The sequence below is a fragment of the Cyprinodon tularosa genome, unplaced genomic scaffold (assembly GCF_016077235.1).
Source record: "Cyprinodon tularosa strain WSP-4 unplaced genomic scaffold, ASM1607723v1 ctg10, whole genome shotgun sequence".
Lineage (NCBI taxonomy): Eukaryota > Metazoa > Chordata > Actinopteri > Cyprinodontiformes > Cyprinodontidae > Cyprinodon > Cyprinodon tularosa.
In genome coordinates this window covers 1,979,690-1,993,126 of record NW_024037782.1, presented here as the reverse complement: position 1 = coordinate 1,993,126, position 13,437 = coordinate 1,979,690, and the positions used below count along the sequence as shown (strand labels likewise).

Here is a 13,437-nt window from a genome sequence, read left to right as displayed (position 1 = left end):
TTTAGAGCGAATATGAAAGACAACTGTTTGCACTTACATCACTGTCTGGTTTATAGGGAAAATTTTTTTATTATTATTTGAGAATATTTTTAAAAACATGTTTTTCTTTCTTCCTTTACATACAATTGCAAACAGACACATCTCGCCCAGACTATGCAGTTATTAAAGATCTTTCTCACCTGATTAGTAAACAGTGATTGATTACCCTTTGTCAGATGCCAGAGGGTAATCTATCAAAAGGCTCCAGGAGCTTTTGTTCTAAATGTAACAATCTATACTCACAGGTTTAACACAAGGTGATTCATTGTTACACACATAAAGCTCCCGTTTAGAGCGAGGCACAGTGCTGCAGAAAACGTATTTGCCACAATCACATTTCTTACGTCACACTTAATCATTTAAGATTTTCAAAAGATAAACTTAAGATAACCTGAGTAAATCATGAAACAAAATCACCATTAACTGTGATTGACTATTCACTTTTTTGTCACATGAAGTGTTTATATCTAGATCTCTGCAACAGATAATGTCTTGATGTATAGAAATAAAATAAAAAAATGAACTTAAAACAAGGTCACAGACATCTATCAATCAGAAAATGGTTAAAAACCTTACCAAGGCTGTCTCTGAGATTGGTTTTACCAAAATAACTCTTAGCTGCTTTTATACTATCCAGGAGATGAGATTCCAGAGTAACCTGTACAGCACTACAAAACTCACCTACCTGAGGCAAGATCCATGTTCATGATTCAGCAGTAGGTGAGAACATCGTATTCACATTGAGGCCGCTTTGCTGCTTCAAAGACAGGATAACTGGTGTGTTTAATAGAACCATGTGTTTTGCTGTCTGTCTAAAAACTCTGAAGAAGAGTGTCCAACTTGAATTCAAAACCTTTTATATGGCAAGTTACAGTTTTTGGTCACTTGCGTATCCCTTACAAATGGAGTCCCCCTCCATCTGTCAGTGAGGTTCAGAAGCGCATGATTTATGTCCAACCATTCAACAAAGATACTACTATGTGGCAGAATCATTTTGGCACAGACCAATTAAATGAGCCCTTGGATGATATGTTTCATACTCTAAATTAAGTTGGAAAATAGAGTTAAGTTAAGTTAAGAAAAAAGGTAAAATTCTAAGTAAAAAGGTTAAATAGCAAATTGAAAAGTAAAAAAGTTATGCTAAAAATGTTATGAGCTAAGTTAAAGATTACAAAAGTACAAACTTTATTGTAAATATTGTGCTTGTATCAGCATTAATAATCTAAGGTTATTTGTTAACTAAACAAATGTGTTTTTTTATTCTATCAGTGTTTTTCATGAATTTCTTATATAAGAACTTTTGTTATTTTTGTTTCATATTAGGGCATATCTTGTCATCACACCGACCTTGAATTTTGCCATAAAAATATACATATATTGTTACAAAAGTAATAAGGTATTGTCCAGTCCTTCAATAACGCTCTTATCCTATTTTTTTTATGTTCAAAGTATTTCATTGAGGGCTTTATAAAGGGGTTAAGCCAAAGCACATTTGGGTTTCTCAGAAGGATCACAATCCTAAGAAACCCCAACATAAGGAAGTTTTTGGAGTGGCCTAGTCTATGGGTCAGTGACCCCGTTTTAGACCAGGATTTGCTCTGTGTTCTAAAAGACCAAGTTGCTTTTGGTAAGAAGGCCGCTCACACTGAGATTTCTACCAGCTAACAGGCACTTTACCTTTCCACTGTCACCACATTATGGAAGGCTATATAGTGAAAAAAAAAACTGATACTAGTATGTGTCTTGTTATATAATAATAATAACTGAATTTTATTGATCTCACATTGGAGTTTACCTCTTTAACCCATCCCCTTAGGGAGCAGTGGGCGGCCATTGTGCGGCGCCCGGGGAGCAGTTTGGGGTTAAGGGTTTTGCTCAGAAACCCACTAGGCCAACACTCCCCTTTTACCTTGTTCCTATATTTTTAATCAGTAGAAGTAGTTGCAAAGTCAGACACTTCATGTAGTTAGGTGCTTTTGCTTATATTTCTTTTCTTCCCAACTGGCTTTATAGAATAACTTCAAGGATTAATTTTTGAATCTGAATTGTTTGTTCAAATGTAATTTACAATATATATTTGCATAAGAACTGGATTTTGTGTGTCATGTAATGTGCATTGAGATGAGATTCGTTCTGAAACATATTTTAAATAAATTCAATTAAAGTGAAATTTTATTTTAAAAAATTGCTGCATTAAAGGTATAGTGGAGGATGTTCTTTTTCCGGGTGGATCATCAAAATAAGTGGTCCTATTAATTGTCAATCAATCTGGTGGTATGTTTACATAAGGCCGTCCTACTTGCTTGTCCCCTTTTGCACTTACTGGTGTTATGCCGAGAAATACCTGCCTGCAGAGAATTACCTCCCCTCTCACACACTAATGAGCAAACAGATTGAAATATGAACGAGAAGGGTACTTTTAGACATATTCTTAATGTTTTCATATTTCTTATGCATGGATGCCCTAAAATTTAGAGTTTTGGTGGACAAATAAATTCAAATGAATACGATTTTTAATTGCATGGAGACACGTTTTAGTCGATGTGCTACAGTCTGTCCAGTTAATATATTCTCTGCTCAGTGGATGGCATTTTCCGCTTTTGCTATCAACGCCATTCTATATCGTTTTTGAATATGTTTCAAAGTTCCTTCCTCCATATTTCAAATTTCTTCTTATCAATGTGCGAGAGTTTAGGACAATGCACGCTCCCGTGACGTGATGAAATTCTTGGCTGGTAGGTATTTCTCGGCATTTATATGTCCAAATGGGCTTGTGAATGCTCTCGCACGAGTTTAACAGGCGTTCCTCGGGAGAGGGTTGGTCTTTTCAAAAATGTGCGACAATCCTCCACCATATCTTTAAGGGACCAGTGGATGAGGCAATTCAATTTGAAATCTTGGGAAATCTTGTGGATGGGTTTCCAAACTTGAAAATTCCACAAGACTAACTGCTAAACTTCCAACGTGCTTTCAGAGGAAACATCTGAAGGAGTTATCTGAAAGTTTCTAAAAACATTAGTCATAGGAAACCTGTAACCAAGTCATCATGTTTTGCTGAAGGATCAATAAATGATTACACAAATTGTGAAAATCAGTTTGTAACTAACATGAATCATTTCTTCTAAGCATTTTTGACTTATTAGTATAAAGGGACAAGAGAAATGAAATATTGATGATGTATTGTAATTGAGCTAACCTAAAGACTCAGCAAGCAATAATAATCTATTTTTTTAGGTGCAATATTTTTTTTACCAAACTGTAAGATATGTTCATCTTGAATCCATCATCTATTTCTCTAGAATTTAAAGAAGCTAAGTGATTAAAAGTCATGACATCCCTTTTGCAGCAGTCTATTTCTACAAGTATCAGCAGTTTCAAAAGAAGAAAACATTTAATCAAAACTGTTTCATGATTGGTTTCATGTTAAGATTTAGACCATTACCAGCCTCATCCAATATGTTTCAAAAACTGAAATAGTGTATCTGCAGAAAGTTTGAATATACGTTTGTCACCAGAGGGAAATACGTCTTAATTCATAATAGGGGCTTTGCGGAGTTAGATAACGCTCTACACAGCTTGTGCCAACCAATCATGCTTCAAGCAACAAATGAAAACATTCAGTCAGTGAGAGACAGACAGTTAAAGAGATTTTAATGTGCTTCTTCAAACAGTATATTGTATGCACATCCAGCATAGCATTTCTCATACATATAACTCTCTTATATCTGTGTGTTGAAATGTAGAGCTGAGAGGATGATTAACAGTCAGTCTACCATAACATTATGTCTGCCACACAGTGATGGCACAGCACAGCTGCCTGAGAGGCTCAGTCTGTACTCAGAGGGAATAATACCCTTTTGGGCTGTTTTTTAACTGAATTCTCCAACTGCAGAAAGTAATAACACAGAGAAACATAGATCTAAAAACAATAAACTCTGCTGGGGATGAGTACATTATTTACAGAAAAGAAAACATAAAAACTAAGGTTAACAAATACAAAGTTGGAAAATATATCAGAGAAATCCACCGTTTCCTATACAATCCATAGCTCTGATTATACATTATTTATATCTGCAGTTCACATCAGTTCGGAGGGGAAGGAACCCCTGTGTCTCCATCATAATCAATCGTTTAATAGTCCTCTTAATCAATGAGATCGTGAACATTGTTTTTCTTTTCCTTCTATCCGCTTGAGTCTCATTAATTTATCCAAAATAAGGGCGCTCACTTTGGAAGTTGTAGTCCGGACACACTTTTTGAACTAGCTTGTAGTCGATGCTTAAAAAAGAGATGAAGATGCAGATAACCTTGAAGGGTTTGGCACAGAGCCAGGCAGCATGAGACTGAGTGTGCTCCGTGAAGCAGGTCTGAGATGGATCGTACAGGCAGGGTTTGGATTTCTTCGACCTGTCGGTTTTCTCGTACTCAACCCGACAGTTGAGGGTCTTCCCCTCTTTGGGGTCGATGGTGGCCTGCCGCGTCTCCTGGATCTGGACGTCCTGCTGGATGTGGGGCTGCAGATGCTGCTGTGGTAGAACCTCAAACTCCACCACTTTTGATGGAGGTACGATGCTTACAGACACGTTCCCAAGGCTGGACGAGTTATGGCGGAAGTAAACGGTAAATGTACCGTTGATGTGGTCCACAATCTTTCCTGTCACCATCAGGCTGAACTTTACGGTCTTAACGCTAAAATAGAAGTCTCCCCAGCCGAAAATCTTCTTAGTCTTCATGTTGGTCTTTAATGATGGCTTACGCTTGGAACGGTATCCAGTCTGATCCAGTAGCAAGGACTGGTTCCGACCTAAATCATAGGGGTTGAAGAAGTTGTAGGTTGGTGGCTTAGACTTCAAGGGTTTCTGGTCAATGGATGTAGAGAAAATGCGTGTTTGATAGGGAGGTTTCACAACTCCACCAGCTGTGCCCCCCCCCATGCCATAAGGTAGAGCCTTCATTACTGAGCCGACAGGACTCAGCTCTGAGAAGTCCACTTGCTTCTCCAACCCTTGGACCTGAAAAGATAAAAGAAATAAAGCTTTATTCACAATTTTCAGAAGCCTAGTCATCTATTTTGCGTCTGAATGCAAAAAATATGTTATTATTCAAGATTTAGAACTACTGTACAACTGCTGGTGCACTGAAATAGTGAAATATTGTATAAAAGTTAAATAAGAGTCAGTAAGAGCAATAGATAAATCCCTGTTAGGTGGATGTTACTCAGAATAAATGGAAAGTTTTCTCTCTAAGGGATTCTAGAAAAAATTAAGAAATTTGTTTGTATTTGTTTATTTATTGGAGTCTTTATTTCGAGGTTCCCAAACCTTGCTCTTGTTTAGCATCTGGGCAGAACCTTTTTCTTAAAAGGTGTCTACCAACTGCTGTGTGATTAGCAGAAACATAAAGCATGAGAGAGCAAAGAGCACATTATGTGATTGGAGCCTAATCATGCTAACAGTGCAGCAGTCAATCCAAAACAAAGTATTATAACTTTTTTTAATAAATACAATTCTTCAAAACAGAGATTTATAAAACCTGGGAAAAGGTTCCACTTTCAACTTTTAGGGAGTTACAAACATCTTAGAGTTAAAGACTTAATAAACTCTTTATAAAGACAGTTAAAACCCTGACAACAGATTTTACAGTTTGAGCTGTTTTAAATGATTGAGATTCACTCTTGAAAGGATCTTGTTATGTGCAGTGGTTGGTTTAACTTCTGCTTTATTCCCACAGTCCAAAAGGTTTGCAGAAAGCCTTTGACTCATACTCTATTGGAGACTTATAAGCAACCTTGAACCTCAGTTAGAAGTGGGTTCTGATTTTAAGGATTGATGACTGCTCTCTCAGATATGTACCTGTGACCAACCCCACTTAAAAAAGGAAAAAAAAACCTAAACAAACCATGGTTTAAATTTAAAACAAAAGTATAAAACAAAAACAAAACTTTCTGAACTATACAGAATTAAAGCACTCTGAAAACATTTTAGATTGCAGATTAAAAGCGGATTCAAAAAGATGCTTTTTTTGCTGCAGATCACTGACCAAAGCCAATGAGGGCCTTAGATACATTTCATTTTCAGCCCTTTGAACTATCAAAAAAAAAAAAAAAAAAAAAAAAAACCTCTCCCCCCCTTTTGCAATGATATGATTATTATTTCAATATTGCTATATCTCTGGCTTACGGTTGAGGTGGCTCAAGCACAGCTCTTCTCATATCAAATGAGCTGAATCTGTAGTTTATGTAGCCTGTTTTGATATTATTTTGCACCCACATCTGTCACATGTACATGTTGTAAAAAGATGGTGATCAAGTTTGGCAACTTTGCTTTTGCTACAGGAACATTTTTCATTAAAAAGAACGGTTTTCTTGGGCATTTTAATGCTTCTCAATTTCCACCGTACTACTGGACTAAAGCAAATTACAAGCAGAGACAAGGGTGTAACTTTGTGATGAAAGTTGGTGGGAACTATAAGGGTGGTGGCTTATTCACCTACAGTTACTGAATGCAAACTGAATGCTTTGACTAGGTTCTTGTATTGTCCAAAAATGAACCCAAACATATTTATTTAATGCTTTCCCATTGTTAAGAATGCAAGATTATTAAAACACACTGACATTTATATTTATAGATAGACAGTTTTATTGGCTCTATTCTATTGTTCTATTGGCAGCACAAATATTGGCAGCACAAATATTTCTGAGTCTTGCTGAATTGCAATAGACAAAAACATATGTTGCATTTCAAATATAGCATAGTTCTTTTCTTGTAAACTTTTATTGGATGTTGCATATCCCAGTAAATCTGTCCCATCTTTAAATCTGCAGCTGTCCCTGCTTGTGTCTCTGTTCTCTGCTGAAAAATCCATTAATGAAGCTGCCTACTAATATAAGATGCCAGAGAAACTAATTTTTAAGACTATTCTGCTTGATTTAAAAATCTCAGCAAGATGTTCATTTGGGATATCTAGAACCTCTGCAGTCTGGTTCTGTTCGAATTGCTGTTTTTAACTGGTAAAGAAGAACACAACATATAAACGCAATGTTTTGTCCAACTTACTGCATTGTAAGTCTAACTTGCCAAGAATAAACTTAAAATCTGTTGCTGTTTTGCTGTAAAAGCTCTGTATGTCAAACTAACAGCTTTTTTGGTGGCACCTATATGTTTAACCAATCCGTCTCTTAACTTTTACTTTAGCATATATCAAAGTAGCTGCTGGTGAAAAGTCCCTGTGTGGTCTTGTGTGTTGTCTCTTCTCCAGTTGTGTACGTAGCTATGTACGCAGTAAATAGTGACCGGCAATCATGTTATTCATGACAACTCCAAGGAGGGACTCAGGAACAGGAGAAGAGAGAAAAAACAGACTGAAAACGCTCTGAACACTATGGAATTCAAATTCTGCCCCTCTGGTAAGAAGAAAAAAAAAACCAAAACCCCAAAAACAAATCTCATAATTATGACTTAGCTATGAGATTGTTCATATTTTTATTTATATTTTCTTCAGAGTGGCAGAAATGGGCTTCCATAGTACACAGACAGCTGCACCCATCCCGAGTCACTGTTGGCTGAAGTAAATGAGTGGAAAAGAAAAAAAAATAGTGGAAACTATTAGTGTGGATCCTCCTCAGTAGGCCAAAGTTGCTGGGGACATCTCTAAACTAGTCCTGCAGAAAGTTACACCTGAGAGCAGAGATCAGAGAATGGATTTTGGAAGGGATATGGCCCTTTTTCATTAACCAGATTTTTTAATGGAGCATTTTGTCAACGGGGATTTAATCATTTAAGATACTATTATTGATTATTTTTATTAATTATATATCATTATAATCATTATTAGATTATTAACATTATATTTATTATTATTAAGTATGAATTATTATTAAGATATTTTGGCTGAATTCGCTTCATAACATTATTTTTAATCTTTTTTTTTGAATAGCTTAGATTTTCTGTAAAGATAAACTATCAGTTTAAAAAAATTCTATATCTGTCTACAGCTGTCTAAAGTGAAAGAGCCAGCAATTCCTTCATACAAAATAATATTTAAGGCTTATAAATCATTTATGTTCTGGGGTAGAAGTGAAAATAATCACAAACATCCTGGATCACTAATAAGACCTTTGAGAAATGAGACACATCTTCACTGCACGTGGTTTTATGCATGTTTTTGTCGTGCATCTTGGAGACACCTACGGAAGCCCTGAAAAGCATGAGAAAAAAAAAATGTGGAAAAGAAAAGTTTGAAGTTTTTTTTTTTTTTTCCTGCCCTGTATTGCAAGAGAAAAAAAATCTGGAAAAGAAAAGTTTGAAGCAGTTTTTCCTTGTTTTATTTTCTGCCCAGAAAGCCCATAAAAAAAAAAAATTATTAATTAAAAGGCTAATTTTTCTGTTCTTGTAATACTTTATTCTACCATTAGAGGTGTGTACATAATTAGACAGACAGTCACTGTTGCCTGCACTCTTCATTGGCCTTTCTGACTGTATAGTTTCAAGAATCAATGTCCCAAAAATAAATTAGATTTTGTAAAGTTAAAAAACGATACAAATAAGGTTTAAAAGCTGTGTATTCTTGGCATTAGGTTAGCATATCAACCTTTTATTTTTATGAGCAATAGAGAATTAATTGCAGGGATGATCCAGCATCAACATCATACTGCTTTTTCTTTGGATTAAGACTGTATTTCCCAGATATCCTTAGACTTGCTGTCACTCAATGCTTATCATAAGTTAACTTAAGTTAGACATTGGTGTTGTAAACGATGTGGCAATAATTGAAATATGAATCCTTAAATTGTTACATTTATTTATGTTTTAGTTATAACAGCTTAATGTAACATTGATGGGGAACTTTTTTCTCCACAAACACAACGCCAGAAGAAAAAAAGTCCTGGTTTTCTAAGGCTTTTTTTTGCCACCAGCACAATGAAAGAAAAAAAGACTTGGTTACATTTCTATGTGCTTTTTTTTTTTCTCTCCACAAACACAATCCCAGAAAAACAAAATCCTGTTTGAAATTTCTAAGTCATTTTTTTTTTCTGAAACAAGAGAGGAAAAAAATTTTTTTTTTTTACCAACTCATTTTTACTAAGTGTTTGTTTTTGTAATACATTTTCTGTCTATCAAAGGGATGCTGCTTTTATATTTCTTTACATATATAAGACAAATAACAAAAAATGTATGATATTATCAAACTATTGAATATTAACCTCTCGAGACTGTAGACATAATCTAGAGGAATTGAAAACATGCAACACAGGATGAGACTTTAATTGAAATGCATGTTAGGGTTTAAAAGAAAATAACAATTTTGCTGTAGCCAACAAGTTTTATTTTTCTACTTTTTTTTTACATGTATAAGACCAATAGCAAACCATGTATATTTCTAGTGTTTGCAGTTCCATTCTACCCGATTTACTCTATCAGGAAGAGCTGCAAGGGTCACCTCATTCCATTCTTTTTATACCTCACACTAATTTAATCTCCTCAGGCATCACAGTGGTTAGATCTTTTTGTCTCTCATATGCTGAATTCAAGTAAACAAAACCGTCTATTTTTGTTAACACACTTTAATTTTGTTGTCAGAGTTGCTCAGCAGAGCAAAACAACTGTGCACGTAAGGTAATAGTTGTAGGTCTTTGTACAGACAGCTTTTTGCCTTTAATCCACAGCCAAGGCAGTTATTTGCAGGGTTGATTGACTGGAAATCTAGGCCTTCTCTCTTTTATGTCTCATCAATCACAGCCATGCCACTGCCACCCCAATACACACACCCACACACGCAAACACCTAGCAAAAGCACACATGCAGAGTTCTAGCTCGAAGCTGTCATGAAGTGACAGCAAGAATTATTACAACTATTTAGGGGGGTTAGGTGCTCTTCCCTTGAGGATGCTTTTGGATTGAGTTATAAACTATTTTCTAGCTGATAAACAGTCACATTCTAAGACAAAAACAACTTTTCAAGATGAAAGGATTGAATCTTTGAGTGCTCTCCTGTGAGGACAGTCTCCGTCTTCCCTATCCAGGGCAGGGTAACCATCCGGCTTAGGTTAGCCTCATTTTCATCAATCATTGACCCTAATAACAGTCATATATTGCTACTCATTGAAGTAAAAGTACAGCGCTCAATACAGGTCCTAATGTATTCAGTCATTCAATTAAACCCTGCCTATTTCTGCTTCCCATTCATTAACATGGCTGCAGAGCAGATTTCTTGATGGATTGATTGGATGGAAAATAACTGAAAGTTTATTGACCACTGGAGAGATGAATTGCAAACTTAGGAAGGATATGATAAATGACAAGTGACTGGAATAATGTCTTACTGCAGATTTTTAACACACCCTTATTCCCTTTTGTGCCATGATGGAAAGCTCAAACAGAGGTCTTGCAATTTTTAAGCCGGCGAATGTGCGGCATGAGCCGACTTTGGCATTGACAGGTAGGAATAAGCCTCGGCTGACGGCAGGAAAAACATCAGAATATATACAGGAACAAACAGTGTGCACAGTGCATGCAATATGGGGACTTCCTGTGAACGCGCTGTCAGCAGTGCTGTCAGCTAGCTCCATGTGTTGCCATCTGTCAGGGTAAAACTCTGCTGGTGCAGTCCTAATCATTTCTCTGGTGTATGACGCAGAGCTCGGAGTAGCATAATCATCATAATCCTTAAACATCTTCAGGAGCAACATCTCCACGTGAAGTGCAACCTAACTTTCAGGGTCAACTGGAAAGAGCTGGAAAAGAAAATGATTTTGTGATCGGGTCTGAGGTTGATGTAAGTCTGAGCGAAGAGGGAGAATGAGAGTGTTCACGGTCAGCAACTTTAACAAACATTGACACAGAGGTGGCGGTGGTGGGGGTTGAGCATGGAGGAAGGGCCTTTTCATTTGTGGCACGGAAGTAATAAAATGCCAGCAGAGACCAATAAACAGATGAACTTTCCATTAGCATAAATATGAAATTTTTTGTGCCTGACAGTAAATCCATTTAAAGGGTGAGGGTTTGTTAGAGGAAACATATCTGATATTTTCTCTTGACATCAAAATCGATAAGTTATGGACTTTTAGAAACAAGGAATGTTTTCTATAAGGTCAAATCAGGTTGCAGCATCCAGGAAAGATTTGGGGAATAAAATCTTGTGTTTAGGTGCAAATCAGTTAAGTTACAATAACTGAGAGGTAACTTTCAGAGTGGTACCCAGAAGGGTAGTGTACTCAAGACCACACCAACCAAGAAGAAGGAGTACTGAGACAGAGACAAAGCCAAATGCTTTAGAGGCCTAGACCATATAAGGTCTTGGTCTTGGCCTCTAAATGTCTTGGTCTTGTCTTGTATTCTATACTCTTTGGTCTTGCATGGTGTGGTCTTTACTACAACACTACAGCAGGGTACTGTTGACATGATGAATCAGCAAAAAACGAGTTCAGACAAACACAGAAAACAATAAAATCACGCTGAGGCTGATAGCATGTTGTTGAAATAAAAAATTAAATGAAAAAGTGTGGTCAAACACATCCAAACAATGTAATAAAGATAAAAAATAGATTTAGGAAGAAAGCTAGATAAACTAGATTTGAATGATTTACATTTTTATACAGTGGCAACATTTCATTTGATGTGCTCAAATTGACACCACGTTGAAAGAAAATAATAGTGCAAAATAGCTGTACACATTAATGCTCAACTCATTCTACCTAACTTATCTTAAACGATTAAATGTTGTGTCCAATTTTAACAAGAAAAAATATTACACACTGCCCCCCATTATGCAGTGCTGCAAGGGCTGAGTTGGGAACTGTAAGAATACAGTGTGTTAAAACATGGTAGTGGGATTTAATAGGCAACAGGTTAACATTTTTGGTCGTTTGAAAAAAGATCAATTTAGACAGTTGTTTACCTTGGTTAAATCATCAACTGAGTGGCAGTTCTTAGGTGTTTCCAATCTATGTTGGTCAGTATTTCTCAGCAGTTGTCTAAGAGAGAAGCAGAACTGCCCAACAGAAGGGAAATGTCAGGACAAAGCTAATGGATGAACAGTGGGAGTGAAGGCCGGGTTTAACAGTGAACTAATGTGTCTACTGTAAGACTGTAAAAGAAGGTTATGCTGGTTGTGATAGAAAAATCTCACACTATACTAAACATCACATTCTGTTGTTATGGGACTGCCTCAGAATATTAGGACGCACTCTAACACCAATTACCAATAGAAATAACCTACATTGGCCATATCAACATTGAAACTGGACTACAGAGCATTTGAAGGAGGTTAGTTTGTATGATGAATGACCCTTCCTATACATCACATAGATGACTAGGTGCATGAAAATGTAAAAGCCATACTATGCTGCTTTGTAAAATCAGGGGTCTTCCCTTCCATTTAATTTTTTTGTGGAGAATATTTATTTGAAATGTACATTTTGAACACAACTAGAAAAACTGAGAATAAAAGCTTATGTTGACATGAGCTGCATGGCTGGTTTGGTAGAGAAAATTGTATAATATTTGTGAATTATGCTTGTGCCCTGAGGGCTGTCCTAACTGCTCACTCCATTCACCTGTCTAAGTCTGCCCGGTTGTTCATTACTGCTCATCTAATCCACCTGCTGCTGCTGCTTCTATTTATATGGCCCAGTCCCAGCCATTGAGGCTGGATTATTGATGCTGATGCTCTTGCTCATGTTTTTGTTCTCAAGGGCCAGTGGAGAGAGGTTTTTTTAGCATGCCATAGTGTTCCTGATCCATCTCTCATCCAGTGAGTACGTCTATTCCTGTCTGGTCTTAGTGGAGAGAGCAGTTTTTTAGCGTTCTGTAGTGTTTTAGATATCCTGACCTCTTCTGCCTCTCAACCACTTAGCCTGACTGTTCCCATCTGAATGTTCTGCCTGAACTATCTGTGAACCCCGAAACAGCCTGTTTCTGTTCTCATCGGTATCCCTGACTGGGCTCCAGACTCCTGGACTTCTAAACTTTCCTGGTATGATCTGATTCACAGACCTGGCTCTGACTCCTGTTTGTTCTGTGGGGCAGCAGCATCTGGGACAATCTAGGCGGCACTCCACCGCATCTCCTTGGCAGCCCACCAATTGGATCCTACCTTGCTCTATGGAGATGGACTGAACTGTTAAACCAGGTTACTGGCTCATTTGGATAATCATCCTTTAGATTATCTTGGTCACTAGTAATGGGTGGTGCCCTGCCCTAGCCGCTGATAATGGGATCCACAGCCCAATCTTTATTTTAAGAAATGCTTTGAGTTATGCCACTGTCCATCTCGCCTTGAACACTGGGTCCTTCTGTCCTGTGTCGTGACACTTTCTGGTTAGCATATGTTTAGGAATAGCAGTAACCAGGGTTTGTCCAATACGCATCATCCATTAACGTAAGTTTTTCTAAAGTGACA

At 37.0% G+C, this 13,437-nt stretch overlaps 1 protein-coding gene across 1 annotated transcript in view; it reads right to left on the bottom strand.

Annotated features, from left to right (window-relative positions):
- Window positions 1-3,673: 3,673 nt before the first annotated feature.
- Window positions 3,674-13,437, bottom strand: part of LOC119792792 (neurexophilin-2) — a 71,459-nt gene continuing 61,695 nt past the window's right edge. Inside the window, exon 2 of the mRNA XM_038299621.1 lies at window positions 3,674-5,051. Coding sequence (XP_038155549.1) covers window positions 4,245-5,051 — 807 coding nt within the window. The 3' untranslated portion in view covers window positions 3,674-4,244. The remainder of the gene's footprint in view (window positions 5,052-13,437) is intronic.